Raw genomic sequence first — 14097 nt, forward strand, 5'->3', positions numbered from 1 at the left:
ATCTATCTTTCCTCTCTAAATCTTTTTTTTTTATCTTCTTCTTTTACTTCTCTCCTTCGTCTTCATCTTCTTCTTCTTCCTCCTTTTACGATTCTGTGGAGCCAATTATGATCTTATGGAAAACTCTGAGCTGTTTCTCGTTTGTTTTCGGGTTGTTGCTGTACAGTGCTAGTTTGGTTTCTGCTGGAGACATAGTTCACCACGACGATTCCCTCCCTCAGAGACCTGGTTGCAACAACAATTTCGTACTGGTAAGAGGATCATTCATTCACTTCACTTTGATCTGTCTTTATTTTTAGCTCGTCCCCTTTGAAGCTATATCTATCTATCTATCTCTTGGTGACTTTCTGGTATTTCGAATTACTTTAGGTTTTTTTGTATTGTTAATGGATTTTTGTAAGTCTCTGTGTCGATTGCTTTCATTCTTTATGTAATCTCGGTGTCCTCCTGTTCCTATATCTGTTATTGCCAGCTGCATACAGTGAAATTTTGGGGGAGTTTTACAGACGCTTTCTTTAGAGTCAACTTTTGGATTTGAGATTTGATGTCATTCAGAAGTCAGAACAGCGAGAGTAGCTATACCCATGAGAGCTCTCCTTATTCATTGTTTTTTAGTCTTTTAAAAATGTTGCAAGCTTCTTGTTAATTAAGGAGCTATTTTGGTGTGTCAAGAAAAATTTGGATATAGATCTAGAACTCTTACCGTTTTGCATTTAGCCTATGGAGCCATCCTACTTGACTCCAACGCAATTTCATGGACAGGTGAAAGTCCCAACTCGAGTGAATGGGACGGAATACATGGAGTATGTTGGTGTAGGTGCTAGGTTTGGCCCAACCTTGGAATCTAAGGAGAAACATGCTACCCTCATCAAACTTGCTATTGCTGACCCTCCTGATTGCTGCAGCACCCCCAAAAATAAGGTTGCCATTATTTTTTACTTTTCGTCTTGTCATTATGTACTACTCGTCTTTCTTCTTGTTTCACCTGTGTGTGTAATTCCAGTTTCATTTTCTTTTCGTAGCTTACAGGAGAGGTCATTCTTGTTCACCGTGGTAAATGCAGTTTTACCACCAAAACTAAGATAGCTGAAGCAGCTGGTGCCTCGGCCATCCTTATTATAAATAACAGTACAGGTAACTTCACTCAAGCCTTTTGTCTGTTAAAAATTATTCCTATTCTTGTAGTTTTACTTTTACATACATAGACTGTGAACAGGTGATAGTACTTATTTCCCAATCAAACAGACAGAATTCTAGTTATCTTCTTGAGTTTGGCAAGGTTGACTGTTGTTTTGCAGATCTTTTCAAGATGGTCTGCGAGAAGGGCGAAAATGTTTTAGATATAACTATTCCTGTTGTTATGTTACCCGTTGATGCTGGTAGAAGTCTGGAGAACATAGTCAAGAGTAACAACACAGGTAATTCTTCATATGAATCCAATTGTTCTTCACCAGAGATTGTGCTTCTTGTATTTTGGCATATCTCTCGCTCTCTCCTTTTCTGTAAGTGGGTGTTGACTATATTTGTTCAGTTACTCTGCAGCTCTACTCGCCGAAACGTCCAGCAGTTGATGTGGCTGAGGTCTTTCTATGGCTTATGGCTGTCGGTACCATTTTGTGTGCTTCTTATTGGTCTGCCTGGACTGTCAGGGAAGAAGCTATTGAGCAAGACAAGCTGTTAAAGGTGCTTGCTGCCTCAGAATTTCGTACAACTTTATATTGTGGACATCCATCATGTTCGAACCTTTGACAGCCAAAGAAAAGTGCCCTCAATTCATTTGTTATTGATCTTAAACTGCAGGACGGATCAGATGAACTTCTACAGTTATCAACCACCAGCTCTAGAGGTGTTGTTGAGGTCACCGTGATATCAGCAATTTTGTTTGTAGTGGTTGCTTCTTGTTTCCTGATCATGCTCTACAAGCTTATGTCATTCTGGTTTATAGAAGTGTTGGTGGTACTATTTTGCATAGGTGGCGTAGAGGTCAGAGCGTTTATCTTGTGACCAATTGAAATCATAGAAATACCTAATTGAATCATCCTGTTACTGATACTGAAAGTTTCGTTGGTACTATCAGGGGCTGCAAACCTGTTTGGTCGCTTTACTCTCATGGTATGTTTATTTCTTCTTCTCATTTACATTTCGCCGTCAGGAGCATGTTTTCACCTCCTTTTGCTTTTAAAAGAGCAGGAAACATTGAGATGTACGACATCCCCTAATGAGTTGAATAGTATAAGAAACACTCCTAACCGCAAATAGTGGTTCATTATTTATTCTCGTGGGTTGATCTTTTTTCAAACTTCCTACGTTCTGCATTGTCTGGATTTTAGGGCTTGTTTTGCCATGTAATAAAGAATCAGAGAGAAACAATGAATTGTTTTTTTGGTTGACTATGAAATGATAGGACTATTCACTCGAATATTTGTTCTTTAACTCTGCATTGTTTGTAGAAAAAGTTTCATATGTGCCTGCTTCTTCTCTCTTTAGAAGTTAAAAAAGAAAAAAAGATATCTGATACTGACGTTGGATTTATTATAGTTTCAGATGTTTCCGCCGCTTTGGAGAATCATATGTCAAAGTTCCTTTCCTGGGTGCTGTCTCATACTTGACGCTGGCTGTTTGTCCCTTTTGCATAACATTTGCTGTAATTTGGGCAGTTAAACGACAATACTCTTTTGCTTGGATAGGCCAAGATATACTTGTAAGCACGACAATACTCTTTTTGTTTGAATCCATGTTTTTCTATGCCACCTACTACTGTTTAAATTCCATACAAGACTACCATACACATACCCTAGTCTAACAGATAACAGAAGGTAACAGCTTAATTTTGCTTGTCTTGCTGACAGGGAATCTCACTGATAATCACAGTTCTTCAAATTGTCCGCGTACCAAATCTTAAGGTGATAGCCATTTCCTTGTGACGGCACCAAATCTCTCACATGTTGACAACACCTGTAGCCATCTAGTACCAGCTTTGTGTTTGAACATCACTTTTCCAGTGTGTAAATTATGACTATGTGCTTACGAAGTTGGCACCTAATAAATAAGCTTTAAAATGTTGAAAATTCAACAATCTGAAACACTGAATTGAAGACTGAAAACTTGCTTGCTGCCGGTAGATGGACACAATCCTTTCTGCCAATGTATAGAAAGAACAATCTTTAATAACAGCATTAGTTATGATGACTCATTGAACTTTAATGTTAACAGGTTGGGTTTGTTCTTCTCAGCTGTGCCTTCATGTATGACATCTTCTGGGTTTTTGTTTCGAAATGGTGGTTCCGTGAAAGCGTGATGATTGTGGTAAGTTCCTCTTGCATTTTCCTTTTTTGCTTTAGAAAACCATTTTCATTCATACTTTTCTGTCTGCTCCACACTGATATTTTCGAGAACGTCCTTTCCCATTTTCCCACCTATAGGTAGCCCGTGGTGACAGAAGCGGAGAGGATGGAATCCCTATGCTACTAAAGATCCCACGTATGTTTGATCCCTGGGGTGGCTACAGCATCATTGGATTTGGTGATATTATATTACCAGGACTGCTTGTAACTTTTGCACTGAGGTTTGTACTATTACAATTCCCTTGCGCTCTTTCGTCTTATTACTATATTAAGATCTCAACTGAACTGTATCATTAGACGCATACAATAGCTTGAAATGATTCGCAAATGCGGATATCGATGTATATCAGGACAACAAACCAACAGAGGTGCTTAGGAAAAAACATCAAAATGCGATATGGGTTTATCAGAAACATGATTGGGGTCTTGCTTGATATACCTCTATATCCGCATTTGTGCATCATTTCAGACAGATATTTAATGAAAAAATATCACCTAACATTCTGGTTCAGTTTAACGTTCATGTAATGTTTTTTGCCCGTTTAATACTTTAATGTGGTTTTGCGTTTTTTTTTGAAGAACTTGTAGATAGAAATATCATGAATATGCTCAAGAGTTGCTATTGTTGCACCATAAGTAGGGTATGGGCCTCATGACATAATGCATTACAAAGTCTAGTAAATAGGTGAGTGTGAATGAATCAAATGCACTCAAAGAGATCAGGGCAAGAGTGCAATAGGTAGACACGTGGAGACAAGATCTTGTTTAGAATAATAATAGATACTGTAGGGATGTGTTTTTAGTTGATCTGATCCAGTCACATCCCTACAGTATCCCTACGGTCTAATGTCAAATCTGATTAAACCGTGCTCCATTCTGCAGATACGACTGGTTGGCGAACAAGAGGCTTAAGTCAGGGTATTTCCTTGGGACAATGTCTGCTTATGGTCTAGGTATGGTATCCCTTCAATAGGGAAGAGACGAAGAAGAAAATCCAGAATATGTACTAAAGGGTTTTTCTAATACTATTATTCTTGACAATCATCATAGGTCTTCTCATAACATACATAGCTCTAAACTTGATGGACGGACATGGGCAACCGGCTTTGCTTTACATTGTGCCATTCATACTTGGTAAGCACCCAAAAAACTGAGATGTTTTGGAACCAAAAAAGCAGCTATTTTGAAAAGTGTTTGAAACTAAAAATGGTTGGGGGGAAATATCTGTCAGGAACTTTGTTCGTGTTGGGTCACAAGAGAGGTGAGCTGAAGACGCTATGGACAACAGGGGAACCAGAGAGGCCATGCCCTCACGTTAGGCTGCAACCTCAATTGTCGTCCTAAACAACAACTTATGTATCAGACAGATGAGAACAGATTAAAAGCAGATGGTTTTTTATTGTTAATACACACACCCCTTTGTTAGGTCTATATATATATATATATATATATATATGTCTGTGTACGCTTTCTACACAACTGAGCAACCAGGAGAGCCCATAACATGTGCCTTGAACTCGTTTTAACCTTCTTTAATTACTTTCATACGGTTTTCTGATAGATAGATAGATTGGGGTTATTTGATCATATTTTCTTTTTATAAAATATACATATCCAATAGGTTAGGTTACACTGTACTAAGTATTATCAATTGTTATTTTTTTTGTAAGAGGTCATAAGTTTTATAGAGGATGTTATTATTGTAGCAAGAAAATATAACTATTACTTAATTTCTAGACTATGTAAGTTAGTAGTAACTAATGTACAATTAATTGATTAATATTTCTAAATCTTACAAAAAAAAAAAACAATTGATTTGATATTTATTGCGTAATTATTACACAAAAAAAAAAAAGAATAATTATTGCGTAATAATCTTACAAAACTGTTATGATATTCTAAATCTGAGATAAGTGTTTGTTAAGATATTTTCAACGAATATGATAGTATCATCTAGTTAACTAAACTTTTGCTTTTCCGAATTGATTGAATTTTTAAATAACCCATATACAATCTAAAAGAAACATATATTAATTGACCAAAAACGACGACGAAAGTCATCATTATTCATCAAAGTAAAAGTCAAGAAGAAAAAAAAAAAAAAAGAGTCACACTTTTAAAAGTTGAAAANTTTTTTTACTTTTCTGTCTGCTCCACACTGATATTTTCGAGAAATTGTCGTCTTTTCCCATTTTCCCACCTATAGGTAGCCCGTGGTGACAGAAGCGGAGAGGATGGAATCCCTATGCTACTAAAGATCCCACGTATGTTTGATCCCTGGGGTGGCTACAGCATCATTGGATTTGGTGATATTATATTACCTGGACTGCTTGTAACTTTTGCACTGAGGTTTGTACTGTTACAATTCCCTTTCGTCTTATTACTATATCAAGATCTCAGCTAAACTGTGTCACTAGAGGCATACAATAGATTGAAATGATGCGCAAATGCGGATATCGATGTAAATCAGGACAACAAACCAATAGAGGTCCTCAGCAAAATGCAAGATAGGTTTATCAGAAACATGATTGCACACATTGGGGTCTTGCTTGATATACCTCTATAGTCCGCATTTGTGCATCATTTCAGACAGATATTTAATGAAAAAATATCGCTTGAAGTGTGAAAAAAAATCTTATAACCTGACATTCTGGTTCAGTTTAACTTTCATGTAATGCTTTGTGCCTGTTTAATGTGGTTTTGCGTTTTTTTGAAGAACCTGTAGATAGAAATATCATGACAATGTTCAAGAGTTGCTATTGTTGCACCATAAGTAGGGTATGGACCTCATGACATAAGGCAGTACAAAGTCAGAAAGTCTAGTAAATAGGTGAGTGTGAATGAATCAAATGCAATAGGTAGACAACTGGAGACAAGATCTTGTTTAGAATAAGAATAGATACTGTAGGGATGTGTTTTCAGTTGATCCATCTTATCATTTTCAGTAATAAAAGAAACCTACTATGATCAGTACTTTAGTCTAATGTTAAATCTGATCAAACCGTGCTCCACTCTGCAGATACGACTGGTTGGCGAACAAGAGGCTTAAGTCAGGGTATTTCCTTGGGACAATGTCTGCTTATGGTCTAGGTATGATCCCTTCAGTAGCGACAAAACGAAGAAGAAAATCCAGAATCTACTAAAAGGGTTTTTCTAATAGTATTATTCTTGACAATCATCATAGGTCTTCTCATAACATACATAGCTCTAAACTTGATGGACGGACATGGGCAACCGGCTTTGCTTTACATTGTGCCATTCATACTCGGTAAGCACCCATAAAATAGAGATGTTTTGGAACCAAAAAAAGCAGCTATTTGAAAGTGTATGAATCTGAGAATGGTTGGGGGGAAATGTCTGTCAGGAACTTTGTTCGTGTTGGGTCACAAGAGAGGTGACCTGAAGACGCTATGGACAACAGGGGAACCAGAGAGGCCATGCCCTCACGTTAGGCTGCAACCTCAATCGTCGTCTTAAACAACAACCAATGTATCAGACAGATGAGAACAGATAAAATCAGATGGTTTTTTATTGTTAATACACACACCCCTTCTTAGGTCTATATATATATATATATATATATGTCTGTGTACGCTTTTTACACAACTGAGCAAGCAGGAGAGCCATAACATGTGCCTTGAACTCGTTTTAACCTTCTTTAATTACTTTCATACGGTTTTCTGATAGATAGATAGATTGGGGTTATTTGATCATATTTTCTTTTTATAAAATATACATATCCAATAGGTTAGGTTACACTGTACTAAGTATTATCAATTGTTATTTTTTTTGTAAGAGGTCATAAGTTTTATAGAGGATGTTATTATTGTAGCAAGAAAATATAACTATTACTTAATTTCTAGACTATGTAAGTTAGTAGTAACTAATGTACAATTAATTGATTAATATTTCTAAATCTTACAAAAAAAAAAAACAATTGATTTGATATTTATTGCGTAATTATTACACAAAAAAAAAAAAGAATAATTATTGCGTAATAATCTTACAAAACTGTTATGATATTCTAAATCTGAGATAAGTGTTTGTTAAGATATTTTCAACGAATATGATAGTATCATCTAGTTAACTAAACTTTTGCTTTTCCGAATTGATTGAATTTTTAAATAACCCATATACAATCTAAAAGAAACATATATTAATTGACCAAAAACGACGACGAAAGTCATCATTATTCATCAAAGTAAAAGTCAAGAAGAAAAAAAAAAAAAAAGAGTCACACTTTTAAAAGTTGAAAAAAAAAGAGAGTATCTGCTCCGGTCCGATCATCGTACTGAAGGGAGAGTACAGAGTACTTCTTATACCTAATTTGAGTGAATTAAGACGATCTCTCGCTACTCTCAGTAAGATCATCATTCTCGTTTCCTTTATCTGTTGTTGTCTGAATCCCCTTGGAAACTGGAATCGCCGCCGTTGCTACTTTTTGTTATCTGTTTTTTTTTTTGGTCGGAGAGTAAGTAATAGGGATTTTCACCGGCTTTGATTTGAATTTTTGAGTTGTGAAATTGCGGAAACTTTAACTTCTTAAAGATTTGAAAGACGATGCTTGCCTTGTTGGATAGTCCTCTCTGCAAAACTCTTTACGATTTTTAGATTAATCTCAACTTTTTTTTTTTTTAATTGCAATAGACACAATCCAGGCATGTTAAGTTTTGATCTTGGTAATTCAATCTTTGTCTTGTCTCCACGAATTTGGCTTTTGTAATACTTTAGCTCTTGATTGGTGGTGACAGGCTGAATTAAAACATAAAAATCAATGGCAGAAGAAGCAGCGGATAAGGCAGCTTTTCTCGGTGGTCTTGTTGTTACATTCAAGGAGCAAATCCACACTGATGTTCTTGTTAAGCCTGGTCAGCATGGCTCACCCATACCTACTCACAAAGCCGTTCTGGTATCTGTTTTTTTTCCTTTTTTTCTCACATCTCTGCACTGAGATAGAGAGAGAGATTCCAAAACGATTTATATATCTGCTATTTCTAGTCTCAAGACAGTGACACTTATTCTTAACACATATGGTAAAATTGGATCATGATAAAATGATGGATATCTAGTTTAGCATTCACATCATCTCTTCTCAAATTCCTGGATCTCAGTGATTGTTGAGTTCCTTCACATTAGTTTTTGTTTACCATATTTCAAAGTTTTCTGAAAGCTCATTTGCAGTTTTTAGGCAATTTTTGTAAAAAAATTTACTATCTATTTACTTGCATGGACTGATTAAAAAAAATTTACGCTTGGATCAAGTAACAACATCCCTTAGATATATCTTTGTTTTCTTCCTGTAGGCGGCAAGATCAAAGGTCTTCAGGAACATGTTAGATTCTGATGAATGCAAAACCTCCTCCGAGGAATCTATCACTCTCCCGGATTTGACCCACGAAGAGCTCCATACAATCAATACAGAGCCCTCTATTTGGCTGCCGATAAATACNCGGTAAGCACCCATAAAATAGAGATGTTTTGGAACCAAAAAAAGCAGCTATTTGAAAGTGTATGAATCTGAGAATGGTTGGGGGGAAATGTCTGTCAGGAACTTTGTTCGTGTTGGGTCACAAGAGAGGTGACCTGAAGACGCTATGGACAACAGGGGAACCAGAGAGGCCATGCCCTCACGTTAGGCTGCAACCTCAATCGTCGTCTTAAACAACAACCAATGTATCAGACAGATGAGAACAGATAAAATCAGATGGTTTTTTATTGTTAATACACACACCCCTTCTTAGGTCTATATATATATATATATATATATGTCTGTGTACGCTTTTTACACAACTGAGCAAGCAGGAGAGCCATAACATGTGCCTTGAACTCGTTTTAACCTTCTTTAATTACTTTCATACGGTTTTCTGATAGATAGATAGATTGGGGTTATTTGATCATATTTTCTTTTTATAAAATATACATATCCAATAGGTTAGGTTACACTGTACTAAGTATTATCAATTGTTATTTTTTTTGTAAGAGGTCATAAGTTTTATAGAGGATGTTATTNGAGCTCCAGGAACGTCCTAGACACCTTAGAGCTCGCCAGTATTCCTTGTGATACGCTCTTGAAAGAAGCAGCGATCAATCATATTGTAAAACATATGGAAGAAGTGGTTGTTCCCATGAAATACGAGACATTTGTGCAGAGGAACCCTAATCTAAGCGTGGAGATCACTAGGGCCTATCTCAGAGAGACCAAAGCCAAATCCAAAGATCATGGAGCTTCTTTGCTTGTTCATCGCCCAAGCATGTGGATCCATGAGTGAACAGACCAGCTTGTGTAAGTGGATCGATGAGTGATTTTTCTTTTCTTGTAAGAGTGAAAAAGTTACTTTGTTTTATGGATTATTATCTCAACGTGTTTAATGTGATTCATGTGCCAGCCTTTATAAATTGTAAAAGTAAATCGGTTACATATATATTCTTTTCTTGTTTCGGTTAGCATTTTAGTCGAACAAATTTGTATTAGATTGGCAGGAAAGAGCAAAAGCAACTATACTGATATTTTATAGTTGCCACAGTAAAATGGCTAAATGGATATAATATCACAATAAGATCCACTGAGGTTTAAAGTAGATCAAATATGAAATTACATTGAAATCTAAAGTTTGTTTACGATATTTTATATCTTTAGCTTTTTGACGATATAATGTTGGCATTAGGCAGCTCTCAATATGTATATTTTTTTCATTTTATTCAAATGAAAAAGAATGGTAATAAATTGGGATTTATAGAGGTGGGCCGTGGTGGTAACCTATATAATTAGGTCTCCTGAATAGGAACAAGTGGCAATTTGCCTCCGTAGATGTCGGGGAGTTGGCTTTCGTCTATGTCTTCAAGCAAAGTTGGAGTGAGTTTCTTGTTCTCCACGAAAACAATCTGTCAGGGAAAAAACCAGCAACAGTATAACAAAATAAATCTCTCCCAACAAAAGTTTAAACGATAAGAGGTTAATTTTGTTACCTTTTTCTTGGTGTTGGCGTCGATAAATGGGTAAATGACCTTCCATGCAGTCATGAATATGTAGGGAGCATGAACTATGTATAGTTTCCCTAGTCTCTCTGGGTAACAATCCTGGAAACACAAGGTTTTATTTATATTTTATTTTGTGAAATTATAATGTAGCTTTCCATAGTATATAGGAGATGTGGGGGTTCCTCATATTTTGCTAAAATAGTCCCGATTACAATCATGTAAATTCTTTATTAAAAAAAATCCATAAAAGAGTATAAAGTTAAAAGAAGGAACCGAGTGTGGCCAAAAAAAAAGGACCAAAATAACAAAAAGACCTTTAACCAAATCACTTACTCCAAAAATAACAAAATGACCTTTTAAAAACCTATTAAATAACAAAAAGACCTTTAATCTGATCACCAACTCCTTAACCTAGTAAATAACAAATCTAATAAGGTTTCTTGGTTAGGAGCCAGATTGTAGTATTCTAATTTTTTGGAGCTAAGTGGATTATTAGCAATATTTATGATCGATGCTAAAAAAAATTACTTAATGTTTGTTTCACAAAAAAAAATATATATATATGATAGGCAAAGGAAGTTATAAGATTTTTACCTGCAAAGTGGAAAGAGCAGCAAGGTAGCCGCGGATGTCACAATTAGAATATCCCCATCCTTGCAGATCTCCAATGGTTACAAATTTCTCTTTACCTCTCGGCATTCTAACATGAACATATTAACAAACAAACAAAAAGTGCATTATCATTAGCATAAATCCCCCACTAACTTACAACTGACGAATCAATCAAGGGATAAAGGTATATATTCACCTAGCGGATATCTTCTCGAGAGTGTAGACAACAAAACGCTTGAACTCCTCAGGGTTACCTTTGGAAGGGTTGTGTCTGTTCCCAATGGCAACAACGATAGGTCGACCCGACTTGTCATGACCCTGCATACACACCTTCTTGTGCGAGAGATCATTCGCAATCTCGGATTCAGGTATGTGTCCTTTTGGGAGCATGCTTCTCTTCCAAGTCAGGTACTTGAGAAACAGCGTTGAAGCCTTTTCAATGTCGAGGTCACGCGCCCTCAGAAACCGCCTTATCATCAGATCATCCACCTCCTGAGCAAATTCAGACAAGAAGACATATCGTTAAAGATTCTATCAAATCAAAAGAGACATATAATTGACTTTTTCTTGACAGGAAATCGAAAAGGGACCTTAGTTGCGGGATCTTGTCGGTCGCAAAGAGCTCTCATGATTCCGACCTTGCTCCTTTCGATCTCATCTTCGATCAACGGACCATTGTTGTCTTTCTCAGCTGTTGCCGCTGCTTCTTGTTTGCACTCTTTCTTATCCATTACGTTTCTCCGGTGAACGAGGAGGACTAGATCTTGAAATTGGTGGAGAGAAGAAAGCGGTTGGGATAGAGATCATAAATGAAGACAGCTGAGGGCAAAGATTAAGTATCATTCAATGCAAAGTTGGGTTGCTCTCCCCTTCAATGGCGACACTCACCTACCAACCCTACTCTTCCTTACAATTCCGACTCATTTATTGACTCATCCCAGCTCTTTTGTCGGGACTCTACGGGAAGAAGACGATCTCACGCTCCAGTCATAATGGGCCTAAATGAAGGCCCACTTTCAATTGTGTGAGCAACTACCTTAGTAAAGAGACTTGTTTTAATGGTGCTGGACGATTCATAGGCCCCTTTACATACAGTTTTACTAGAGCCCATGGCAGAAGCTTGTCTCCAGTTGTGTGTAGAATATAAAACAATTACACTAATCGATTTTGCAGACTAATTCGTATCTTTTTCAAATATCTTTCCACATGTAGCAGCAGCAATGAACAGATCTGCTTCGTTGCAAAATATTTTTTTGATTGCATGTACCAACCACGAATACAGCTAACACAAACACACAAATTCAGTAAAAAAAATTTTTAAAATACATCAACCTAATCAAAGTTCATAAGCATTTCTTTTATACGGTCCACGCATTATATCATATCATATAAATTAAGGGTTTTGGTCGGGGCCGCCCCAATAGAAGATGAAAAACCAGCACATATTTGCTGCTTCTGTCACGTGTCGTAATCCTGCTGGTTGGGCAGCTGAACGACTTGGTGATGTGTGGTTGCTTTTTCGAGAAAACGGCAACGTCACAGCCACATCACCACCACTAAAGGCTAAAGGTGTTTTTCTTAATCATATTCATAGCTAGTTCAGGTTCGGATTATTTTTGTCTATTAATCATTGTTTAGGTTCGGATAATTTGTTTCCTTTTGTGTGGTTATTAATTCTAACCGAAACAATACAGTAATTTACAAAATATTATCCACAATAGAGTTAATATTTTGTAAATTACTGTATTGTTTCGGTTATAATTAATAACCACACAACAACAAAAAATCGAAATTTGAGAATATTGTTTTTCAGAGACGACATAGTTCTGAATGGTCAATGGATAACATAAGTTTGGAAATTTATTTGTTTTGGTTGGTTGAATGGATTGAGAAGAAAAAAGTAAGCAAGTAAGTAGGGAAACGAACATGTTATCACAGAAAAGAAAAGCAAAGATTGAGCTGTTCAATGCCCCCCGCAAAATTTGAAACTAATCTCCAATTTATAATAATATATATGGTTTGTTTTGCGTTCGACCTCAAAATTGACAATCATACTATCTTGTCACACTACTCAAATACTATAACAAGGTAATAATAACCTTTATAAAAATATTTTCTCTGTTTCTAATAAATTGATGTTTTAAGATGTATTTGTGTTTCTCAAACATTGATATTGTAGAGTAAAAAACTAAAACAATTATACTACTTTGTCTATTAGTCTATAGTTTCTCTATCCACCAAAAAGTAATTATAAATGAATTTACAAATAAAATTTAAAATTGTTTTTTAATATATGTAATCTTATGTTAGCCAGAGGGAGTAGTTTATAGGCCCGGGCACAATATTCTCGTATGCAACTTTTTCATAATAAAGAAGGTCGCTTTCCACACACTTCTTCTCCTTTTTCTTTTTCTCCAACGGTCGGAAATAGTAATATTTTTTTTATTCGTCGGCTAGTCAAAAAGTTAAATCATTTTTTACAGTGTTTCGGCAAAAAAAAAAAAAAAAAAATACATTATTAAGTTGCACAGTTTTAAAAAGTTTTTAACTGTTGAGCCTCGTCCTTTAGGCATGTGCCACCTATAACCAACAGAGACCCTTTATGCTTTGTTGGCAAGACCGCAAGAGATAGGACAAATCGCACAACCAATCTCCATGATTACTTACTATTTATTAAAATAAGGATTTTGATTCATAATTACAATTTACGTACGGTTAGGATATGATCGTATAGCTCATTATATAAGGAAAAACACCCATTACAAATTTTGCTTACTTGGTAGAGTCGTAGAGATATGAAAAAAAAAACTAATTGTACAGACAAAAATATTCTATAACTAATAAAGAAATAAAGTAGCTCAAACATGGCTATGTGTATTGAAGCTTCGGAGTATAATAATACAAGTAGCCAAGAAAATTATTAGCGTGGGTTTGTTACATGATTAAAAAAGAAACCTTCAATCAAGTTTTTATTACAATAGTAGTATTAGTTAGTATTATTAACCAAGATCATCGTTATCCATTATTGATTCCCTCTTCTTTCTCACTATTTTCGAGACGACGTTATTAGGCTTTGCTTTTTTCTCTACTACCTCTCTCTATCTTCTCTATAAAACCACTCTTTCTCCTTGTGAGCCACTCACTATACTCATTGCACAAAGAC

The 14097-nt window shown here is 35.9% G+C and overlaps 3 protein-coding genes and 1 long non-coding RNA gene across 4 annotated transcripts; 3 read left to right on the forward strand and 1 right to left on the reverse strand.

Annotated features, from left to right (window-relative positions):
- LOC104738631 (signal peptide peptidase-like 4) lies at positions 61-4873 on the forward strand (the record flags this gene model as incomplete). Its single annotated transcript, XM_010458797.2, is given in 14 exon segments — positions 61-251; positions 763-921; positions 1023-1134; positions 1299-1418; positions 1532-1683; positions 1801-1983; positions 2078-2112; positions 2539-2701; positions 2850-2903; positions 3214-3306; positions 3423-3565; positions 4227-4297; positions 4395-4478; positions 4576-4873. Coding segments are annotated over 14 exon segments (1673 nt in total), but the record flags the coding sequence as incomplete, so codon positions are not given.
- On the forward strand, positions 5521-7030 carry LOC104738632 (signal peptide peptidase-like 4). The gene is made up of 4 exons (XM_010458798.2): positions 5521-5693; positions 6364-6434; positions 6529-6612; positions 6709-7030. The coding sequence occupies exons 1-4, from the start codon at positions 5590-5592 to the stop codon at positions 6819-6821; spliced, it is 372 nt and encodes a 123-aa protein (XP_010457100.1). The 5' UTR covers positions 5521-5589; the 3' UTR covers positions 6822-7030.
- On the forward strand, positions 7527-8787 carry LOC104738633. Its single transcript, XR_759801.2, has 3 exons — positions 7527-7705; positions 8096-8253; positions 8648-8787. It is a non-coding gene; the product is annotated as an uncharacterized LOC104738633 (long non-coding RNA).
- On the reverse strand, positions 9833-11870 carry LOC104738634 (random slug protein 5-like). The gene is made up of 5 exons (XM_010458800.2): positions 11525-11870; positions 11131-11426; positions 10917-11022; positions 10311-10421; positions 9833-10226 (listed from the first exon to the last, which is right to left on the reverse strand). The coding sequence occupies exons 1-5, from the start codon at positions 11663-11665 to the stop codon at positions 10110-10112; spliced, it is 771 nt and encodes a 256-aa protein (XP_010457102.1). The 5' UTR covers positions 11666-11870; the 3' UTR covers positions 9833-10109.

The sequence above is a fragment of the Camelina sativa genome, chromosome 14 (genome assembly GCF_000633955.1).
Source record: "Camelina sativa cultivar DH55 chromosome 14, Cs, whole genome shotgun sequence".
Classification (NCBI taxonomy): domain Eukaryota; kingdom Viridiplantae; phylum Streptophyta; class Magnoliopsida; order Brassicales; family Brassicaceae; genus Camelina; species Camelina sativa.

Coding starts and splice junctions, on each gene's coding strand:
- LOC104738632 (XM_010458798.2), top strand. CDS start 5,590: ATGCTACTAAAGATCCCACGTATGTTTGATCCCTGGGGTGGCTACAGC. Junction 5,694..6,363: donor CTTGTAACTTTTGCACTGAG/GTTTGTACTGTT, acceptor TCCACTCTGCAG/ATACGACTGGTTGGCGAACA. Junction 6,435..6,528: donor AATGTCTGCTTATGGTCTAG/GTATGATCCCTT, acceptor CAATCATCATAG/GTCTTCTCATAACATACATA.
- LOC104738634 (XM_010458800.2), bottom strand. CDS start 11,665: ATGGATAAGAAAGAGTGCAAACAAGAAGCAGCGGCAACAGCTGAGAAA. Junction 11,427..11,524: donor GACAAGATCCCGCAACTAAG/GTCCCTTTTCGA, acceptor GAATTTGCTCAG/GAGGTGGATGATCTGATGAT. Junction 11,023..11,130: donor CTCGAGAAGATATCCGCTAG/GTGAATATATAC, acceptor TGTTCATGTTAG/AATGCCGAGAGGTAAAGAGA.